General features: G+C 46.7%; 1 protein-coding gene across 2 annotated transcripts; it reads right to left on the minus strand.

Moving 5' to 3' along the window:
* Positions 1 to 4,223: 4,223 nt before the first annotated feature.
* Positions 4,224 to 8,763, minus strand: brf2 (BRF2 RNA polymerase III transcription initiation factor subunit). 2 transcript variants are annotated; one of them, XM_062554999.1, is made up of 6 exons: positions 8,644 to 8,763; positions 8,285 to 8,449; positions 8,102 to 8,161; positions 7,624 to 7,945; positions 6,712 to 6,889; positions 4,224 to 5,365 (listed from the first exon to the last, which is right to left on the minus strand). In XM_062554999.1, exons 2-6 carry the CDS (start codon positions 8,427 to 8,429, stop codon positions 4,439 to 4,441), a joined length of 1,632 nt encoding a protein of 543 aa, XP_062410983.1. In that variant the 5' UTR covers positions 8,430 to 8,449; positions 8,644 to 8,763; the 3' UTR covers positions 4,224 to 4,438. The 2 variants fall into 2 exon arrangements, with proteins under 2 accessions (XP_062410983.1, XP_062410984.1); XM_062555000.1 differs by having other exon boundaries at positions 8,637 to 8,752.
* Positions 8,764 to 9,310: the final 547 nt, after the last annotated feature.

Consider the following 9,310-nt stretch of genomic DNA (forward strand, 5'->3'; position numbering starts at 1 on the left):
GAGGTGTGCCCATGCCAACCACTGTGCCAGCGTGGTGCTGTGAGAGGTGTGCCCATACCGACCACTGTGCCAGCGTGGTGCTGTGAGAGGTGTGCCCATGCCAACCACTGTGCCAGCGTGGTGCTGTGAGGGGTGTGCCCATACCGACCACTGTGCCAGCGTGGTGCTGTGAGAGGTGTGCCCATGCCAACCACTGTGCCAGCGTGGTGCTGTGAGGGGTGTGCCCATACCGACCACTGTGCCAGCGTGGTGCTGTGAGAGGTGTGCCCATGCCAACCACTGTGGTGCTCTGAGGGGTGTGCCCATGCCAACCACTGTGGTGCTCTGAGGGGTGTGCCCATGCCAACCACTGTGCCAGAGTGGTGCTGTGAGGGGTGTGTCCATGCCAACCACTGTGGTGCTCTGAGGGGTGTGCCCATACCAACCACTGTGCCAGCGTGATGCTCCGAGGGGTGTGCTCATACCAACCACTGTGCCAGTGTGATGCTCCGAGGGGTGTGCCCATGCCAACCACTGTGTCAGCGTGGTGCTCTAAAGGGAGTGTCCGTGCCCACGGACCACCTCACACAGCGGGCATACACTCAGACAACAGACAGATACACACACAACCTTTACAAGCTCAGCTTGATCCTGACAGACACACACACACTCTGGCACTGTGGTTCTTTGAGGCATGTGTGTATGTGTGTGTGTGTGTGTACATAAAGGACCTTATACACTTCAATGGGAACTTTCGACCCTCACACACACGCACAAGATTTTCATGTGTCACCAACACATTAGCCTCCCACACTCACTACTGTGTCACTGACAATACATCTCTTTGAGGTGTGTGTGTGTGTGTGTGTGTGTGTGTCAGTCTGCCAAACCATAGGCCAAACACACTAAATGGAAATGGAACACTTCTGACTGGCTGTGCCCATCTTGGTGAGTTTACCCACGTACAGTATGTGTGTGTGTGTATATGCGCACCTTTGTGTGACTGTGTGTGTGACTGTGTGTGTGTGTGTGTGTGTGTGTGTGTGTGTGTGTGTGTGTGTGTGTGTGTGTGTGTGTGTGTGTGTGTGTGTGTGTGTGTGTGTGTGTGAGTGTGTGTGGGTCTATTGTGCTTTCGCCCTCCCTCCCCCCCTCACTCTGAGACGTCTGCAGAAAGGAAAACATCAAACTGGCCTTTCCCTCCCTGGAGGTGCTTTTGTGTGCTTGACTGTCAGCCCCTAAAATGTCAAGCCACATACGAGGCACCGAGGAGCAAGATGAAAGGGCTTTTAGAGGGTGAACATGGAGTTTTCTCTCTCTCCTCTTTCTCTCTCTCACACACACACATGACAGCGACTGACACACACACACACACACACACACACACACACACACACACACACACACACACACACACACACACATGTACAATAGTGGCTGACACACACACACACACACACACACACACACACACACACACACACACACACACAGACATAAACACAGACATACACAATAGCCTCTGACACACACACACATAAACACAGACAAACAGGATAGTTTCTGAAACACACACAGACACACAACAGCAGTGGAACTTGACATTGGAGTTGTAGCAGCACCTTTTACCCCGTCACACACATGCATATCAGCAGCAGTGGACGGCCCCCTCCTCACACACACACACACACACACACACACACACACACACACACACACACACACACACACACACACACACACACACACACACACACACACACACACACACACACACACAGCGGATGTGAACGATACATTAGGGGGGAGCGTTGTCCCACAGGCAGCACCCTTGGGTGTTGGTGGATGACTGTATCACTACACACCGGCTAGCCATTTCCATGGGCATACCCAGCTACATGCTTACATGTCAGTTAGCTACAGTACATTGAGCTATTTGAAACGTTGGAATAAGATGTTTGATGCTTTGTAACACAGCTTATGTTGGAACGAGATATTTGGTGTTTTGTAACACAGCTTCCTATGTTGAAATAAGCTGTTTGATGCTTTGTTAACACAGCTTGTTATGTTGAAATAAGATATTTGGTGCTTTGTTAACACATCTTGCTTTGTTGGAATAGGCTATTTGATGCTAACACAGCTTGCTTTGTTGGAATAAGCTATTATTTGATGCTAACACAGCTTGCTATGTTTGAATAAGCTGTTTGATGCTAACACAGCTTGCTATGTTGGAATAAACTATTTGATGCTAACACAGCTTGCTATGTTGGAATTTAAGCTGTTTGATGCTAACACAGCTTGCTATGTTGGAATAAGCTATTTGATGCCGTAACAGCTTATGCTTGATATTGACTCACAGCGGAATGCTCAATGCTTAAACAGAACTGTTCACTGGCTGCTGTTAGTTATCACCTTTTTTTTCTGAGGTAAAGATGTGTCATGCGTGATGAAATGGTGATGAACTGGTGTTATATTGTTGTCCCTTGTCGACTTGGTAGAACCAGAATTGTGATACAGAATGAATATAAATAAATGTTTATACATGTAAATAGAATGAGAAAAATCTGTATCAAACCGAATCACAAGTACAAAACAGAGCTTTGGTTGCCATGCTGACCTTATCTTCAAGAGAAGGTGAATATCATCTGTTGGTCATATTATGTGTTGCTGTTTTGCACACAATACCTTATCTAAATATAAATAAAAACAAATTGCAAGTACCTATAGTGCTCACATTTATTTCACTTAATGTCTCTCTGAATGTTTAACACTGTAAAGCGCCATGAGGCATGAGTAATGTTTTGCCACTCTATAAGTGAAATTAAATCGAAACTGTAGTCCTGAGGGCTGGGACTAAGAAGGCAGAGTGTGACACAAGACATGGCTTCATTGGAAGAACCAGAAAAGCATGGAAGCAAATACAAGATGGATGACAAGGGGGAGAGTCATTCCTATCAAGTCCAATTACAATTAGCCCCTGATGGACACAAATTGATTGGGACGAGCTCTGTAACAGAGTTCATCATTCATGGTGGAGGTGGATACTCTTCAGCATGGCCAAGCTCATTGTGATAGGCTGCATCTGATTAAGCACACAGACTCATTCCCAAAGAGCCTTGGAGTGCCCATAAGGGTTACATATCACATGTTGGTAAATACACACGAGAGCAGAGAGATGACGGGGTGATGGACGGTCCACTGCTGCGCTGGAACCTACACACAAACACACACACACACGCCTTTTCCACCAACTCAGAACTGGCTAAGTTCTGGTCCAAGCTCCAGATGTTGAACCCTGCGGACCATTTCCACCAGGCTTGTGCAAAATTCAGAACTGAATTGAGAATGACTCCTAAATTCCAATTCAATTCTTGAATTTGAATTGATGTCAGAAACATGATGTAGAATTACAATTTGAATATGAATTAAAGTAAGTAGAATTAGAATTCAATGAAATTCAAATCCATAATTTAAATGTAGTGTTTTAACAGTGAAACAGTATACAGTACATCAGATGTGATTGCATCAAACACACAACTTATAACTTAAAACAGTAACCAACTACGTGTTCAAAGTAACCTTCCGAAAACGGAATGTATGTGAGATTCAACACATTGTTTCTGTCGTGTGACTTTGGAATTGCTTTGAATTGCCAAAAATTCCTGACATTGAAATCTCAAGATACCAGATCTCCTTATTTGGGCAAGGATGGTAGCTTTTTTGTAGGCGAACTTCAGATGTCTATTCCAATTCAATTTCCTTTGGGGCGGAGCCAATTCAATTCAAATTCTGATTCATGAATTGAATGGAGGCCAATTCTGAAATTCTACATTTTGCACATTTCCACCAAAACGATGTTGGAACCTTAAAGGTTTGGTTGTTTTTTTCCCCCCTAAGAACAGGAGGCCTGGCACCAACAAAAATTGCTGCGTGGGCAAGTCACTAGTTACAGACGCAGTACACTCTTTACATTGCGCATTCTTGGTTCCTTTGCACAGTTAATTACACAGTTAATTACCGGTACACATCTTTGGTTCCATTCAAAACTGGTAGAAAGGCAGGCTGATTCACTAGATAGCGCTAAGGTTCAAGGAATTCTGTTGAAAAACTGAACTGGTTCAAGAACCTGTTGTCTGTTGGTTGGAAAATGGGCACGGAACCCATTTGAGAAGCCAGACATATCTCTAATTCATCTCTAGGGGAAGGGAACAACAGTTTGCACAACAAACAAAGCAATCAAAAAAAAGTTAGATTCAAAAGTTACAACATGTTTTATTTGACAAATTAAATCACATCTGTACATGCCATTTTAAAGTGAAAGAGTGAAACTTAACTTAACAGTGAAACTTAAACATATTTTAGACACCAGAGTCTAATTAAACTCTCGAGAATGGAAACCACAGGTTCCACAAAACTGTAGCAGCACTTAAATAAATGTGGCTATATAAACAAAATATTATTATTAAAGAAGAAGAAAGGAATCTTCTTTTGCCTTTTGTCCCTTTATCTGCTCTTCCTGTGTAAACCACCTCTGAGTCTGCAAGACATCTTGGATCTCTGCAGGTGTGCGGATGTAGGACTCGATCTCAGTGTCGGAGATCTCCTCGTCGCCCGTCACGTCGGGTCCTCGCTCAAATCTCGGCCTCTTGGATGGCAGCAGTATGCAGGGGGGCACGAACAGCCGTCTCTTGCCCCAGTGGTCCTCTGGGAGCTCGGCGCTGCACTGACGGGTTTGTCCAGCAGGGGGCTCCCTCTCCTCCTCCTCCTCCTCCTCCTCCTCCTCCACGTCCTCTCCCTCCGCTCCAATAACTGTCCCCATCTGTCCCGCTTTCCTCTTCACACCTGCCGACCTCAGGCACTCAGGGCGAGCCCCCGCCAGGTGTACTTCAGGCAGAGCTCTACCTGGCCCAGGTGGGTCTACCTGGGCTGCGGAGTGGGTTGAACAGGACACTGCAGGCACACTGCCAGGTGTGAGAATAGTCTCTGTTGTTGCAGCCATTTCTCCAGCGGCCCGTGTGTCGTCCGTGTGTCCAGACATGTTTCTGACCTCTGGCATGTTCTCTGTGGACACCAGAGCGCTCTCTCCCCGCGGCGATGTGCCGTTAGCGTTAGTCACTGTCGCATTCTCGTCAGGATGAACGCTAGCCTGCAGGGACTCCTCGTGGCTTTTCATGGCCATGCTCAGCAGCAGGCGCCTGTGCTTCACAATGTCCTCCACTAGGGTGGCGATCTTGCGCGGCTCCACCCGAGCCCCCCTCAGCCAGGGCAGCTGGGCGCCCAGCTTACACAGGACGGCCTTCAGCTCCTTCAGCCGCTCAGTGGTCGTGCGGCTAGAGTCCACCACCTTCGCCACCTGGCAGAACTGCGCCAGGGTCACCTTCATACGAGGCTGGAGAGGGGGGGAGGGGGGGGATTCAGGTTAGAGGTATATAAATTCAGGCTGTCAAAATAACTGATTAATTTAAATTAATTAATTTGAGATAAAAAAATGAACGCAGATTAATCGATGACCTTTGACCCAGAGCCATTCTAGTCAGTAACCATTAGACCGTAAAATGGGGAGACGAGAATGTGCTGCATGGATCATAGATTGGCACATTGACTGTGTTAAAAAGAAAGTGTTGATTAAAACAAAGTCAATAACAGCACTTCTGATTGGTGAACATGCCTAGTGCATGAGAATAACAGCACTTATAACATAAATGTAATATACAGGTTATATTTACAGTAGGTCACGCTTGTGGGACAGCTAACCTAACAGGAGTGCTGTTATTTTCATGCACTAGGCATGTTCACCAATCAGAAGTGCTGTTATTCTCATGCACTAGGCATGTTCACCAATCAGGAGTGCTGTTATTCTCATGCACTAGGCATGTTCACCAATCAGGAGTGCTGTTATTCTCATGCACTAGGCATGTTCACCAATCAGAAGTGCTGTTATTCTCATGCACTAGGCATGTTCACCAATCAGGAGTGCTGTTATTCTCATGCACTAGGCATGTTCACCAATCAGAAGTGCTGTTATTCTCATGCACTAGGCATGTTCACCAATCAGGAGTGCTGTTATTCTCATGCACTAGGCATGTTCACCAATCAGAAGTGCTGTTATTCTCTTGCACTAGACATGCTCACCAATCAGAAGTGGCCGATGGCAGATATTTTCAATACAAATTCTATGAAGTTCATCGGTCGCAGTGCTCAGCGCCCTCGGCAGGGCTCATCAATGCCATTTCTCTCTACGACCAATTAAAACTGAATAGGGGGAAACCTCGTAATCTCGCAACAGGCACTGACTGAAGCACTGAGAATAGGAGGTCGAGGGGTGCAGTCAGTGCAAAAAACTCGACTGATGGACACAGGGCCCTTAAAGTGAAATTTTAACATTGAACTGGAGCTTGCAATATCGGTCACATTTCTCAAAATCACATTTAGAGAATCATCCCCACATGGTGCAGCTCTACCAGAGAGGGTTAAAGCGGAGCGAGTGGCGCAAACGTTCGACCATTTCCTCGTTCTGTGTTCGCAAAGCGGTGAAATCCCCCTTTAAGCAGACCTAGAAAGTAACGTTACATTCGAACTGAACTGCTTGCCAATCTGACAGAGATCGATATCCCGCTATGACGACTTTGCGACACGCCTCTTTAAGCAGACAGGAAATGTTCAAATTTTGCTTCCATAGAGATGCATTACGTTGCTCCATCTGGTCAGTAATGAGGGATCTTTGGCTCTACTTACTGCCGGCCGCAGAGACTGCCAAGCCACGTAGACAGCAGCCACCATGACACGTAGTGGGTGGCGACCAGTGACCAACCAGGTGTCCCCAGCCAGCTCCACCAGCGCCGTGGCCCTCTCCGTCAGACGCTGGGGCGTCTCGGCGAACTCCGCGCCCACCACATCAACCGTCAGCTTCAACCTGAGGGGCACAAGAAGGCACAAGAAGGCACAGGAGGGTACAGGTCAGAGGTCAGAGGTCAGTGGGCATCCAGAAACAGGGGCCGTGTCCCAATTGTCAAGGGCGCATGCTGGATAGTGCCGTTCTTTCCAGTAGCGTCTCAGTTAGCTTGCTCCTCGGTATGCGTCCCTACGTTTGGACAGCACAAACTAGTTGGCGTCACCTGACTCGGGGAGCGGGGGGTGTTGCTTGACGATTTGCATGACGTGTGGAGCTTGACCTGAAGCTACACAATGGATTATGGGATATCTGAGGCCAAAAAAGATGCATCGATGCACGCTTGGAAATCACGCCAGACAAAGTACCCATCTAGTGAGAGCGCTTGACATTCGGACAGTCTATTCTGACGTAACTTCCAGAAAATGCACACTGCCCAGCATGTGTACTTATGATTCAGACACAGTATTTAGCAGGTTGATCAGTCACATCATATTTCATTTCAATACCTTTCTAGGTGAAAACTGCCTCTCTACCTCTCCTCTATATCATCTTGCTGTCTGGCTTGACTTCATGGAGACACAAAGCTTTGTGGTGTGTGGCCCTCACTCCACATGCCTTTAGGGTTACACGAGTTGCCCTCCGTTGACTTGACAGACACACAGACAAAATGGCCACTGATTAGAATTGGAAGCATAGCCTATGGGCAGCCAGAGCTCTACCTCCTGATGAGGACGTCAAAGGGGCTCTCCACTCACCCGTGACAGTAGTTCTCTAGCAGGTCCGTGACGCTAGCGCCGGTGGCCTGAAGATGCAGGCTCTGGACGAGGTCCTGATAAACCGTTCCTAACAGGGTCCCGTCGGCCTCCATCAGCGAGCTGACGGTTCCCATGGCAACGGGCCAGTTGCTCATCCTGGCGACGGCGACCATGCAGGCTCCAGCCAAGAGCTCTTTCTTGTCCATTCTGACCGGCAGGAAAGTCGGATGGGCGTAAGCCTGCTGAAACAGCTCCACGGTTCTGGCCTCCATGTCGCCGGGAAATCGGAAGATTCGGCACAGGGCGCGGACTCTCTTGATGCCTACTCACACACACACACATCACAGCACACACAAAAACACAAAATCAAGGACGGTTATTACAATCAAATGCATGACCTATCCACAGAATAAAGGAAACATAAGACCATTGACATAACAGAAAGGGGAAACACAAGATACTAATAATGATGACCCACCTTTAATGAGATTTCTGCAGGGTTTCTTTGTGACCTCTGTGCTGGCATAGTATGGAACCGCTGAAAACAGAGATGCAAACGCATGAATAAGCCGCTCAGCATTCAACGAAGACCTCAGAGTCAAATGTTGTTATCACAAGACAGGTAGGCTACGTTCTAATTACTGTCTAAATGAGTACATACATGTGCCTTGCTCTTCCTCGCTTCTAGTTGTCGTGAGTTGTTCCGCGGCGACCACCGACCCGCAGTCTTCGCACACTAGTGTCCTCTCCGAGTACAAGTCATCCTCCACCACTTTAGTGGACCCACATTCTGTGCAGGTGGGCATTCTCCCTCCGTCTAATAATGCTTCGTCAAAAGAGACGAATGAAGGATAAATAATGGTCTAATCTCTACATTTCAACACACAGAAGAACACAGGATCTTTGGCACTAGAAGTTTCCCAGACATGACATGTCTAATAGCAAGACTGTCAAGCAGCTTCCTTGTTGACAACAATTATATTTCCACGGATAGTAATATTCGATTCACTTACTGCATACCTGAACTCTATCTGTGGCATTAGATCACTCTCTTCTTTCAGTAAACATGATCTCTTCTGGCAACAACAGGGCTGCACTTCACTTTCGTCCGCCAAACGTACACACAATTGTAACTTAAGAGAAATGTCCGGGTGGAACTGAAGTTGTCTTCAAAGGTTCCGCTTAACGGCAACAGCTGTCATCGATGTCAAGTGATGTTTTTGTTTGTTTGTTTGTTTGTTTCAGAAAACGTAATTCACATTTGAATTATACATGACTATTTAAATAGTGTAAATTGTACCCGAGGAGTAGCCTAAATAGCCTTTGATAAACGTGGCAGGCTAGGCACTAATGAAAATGAGAAAATTTGACATGCTGTAGCCTATAATGTCTCTCATGTTTCAAATTTCACTCCTGTCTGCTCTTTCCTCCTGTAGCTATGAAGTGACTGTGGCTCAGACGTAAACAACCAAATTTGACTGCAGTCACAGATCCAGGGGGTTATTTCTTTGTTGTGCTCTGCACTACTAGTCATCAAACTTAATGCATCCCCATAGGGAATAAAAGCAGAACTCTGATGCAAGTCGGCTACAGATTGCCAAAAGAAATGTATGCATCATTTATTTATGAAGCTGATGATGCATACACAAGGCAACATTTTTGAATAATGGTCTCGAGTAGGCTAGTA

The sequence above is a fragment of the Sardina pilchardus genome, chromosome 14, assembly GCF_963854185.1.
Source record: "Sardina pilchardus chromosome 14, fSarPil1.1, whole genome shotgun sequence".
In the NCBI taxonomy this organism is placed as follows: domain Eukaryota; kingdom Metazoa; phylum Chordata; class Actinopteri; order Clupeiformes; family Clupeidae; genus Sardina; species Sardina pilchardus.

What these genes read in the sequence shown, in the direction of transcription:
- brf2 (XM_062554999.1), bottom strand. Translation starts at nt 8,429, where the DNA reads ATGCCCACCTGCACAGAATGTGGGTCCACTAAAGTGGTGGAGGATGAC. An exon ending in CGAGGAAGAGCAAGGCACAT is followed by an intron (nt 8,162 to 8,284) that starts GTATGTACTCAT and finishes CTCTGTTTTCAG; the next exon opens with CGGTTCCATACTATGCCAGC. An exon ending in CTAGAGAACTACTGTCACGG is followed by an intron (nt 6,890 to 7,623) that starts GTGAGTGGAGAG and finishes TGTGCCCCTCAG; the next exon opens with GTTGAAGCTGACGGTTGATG.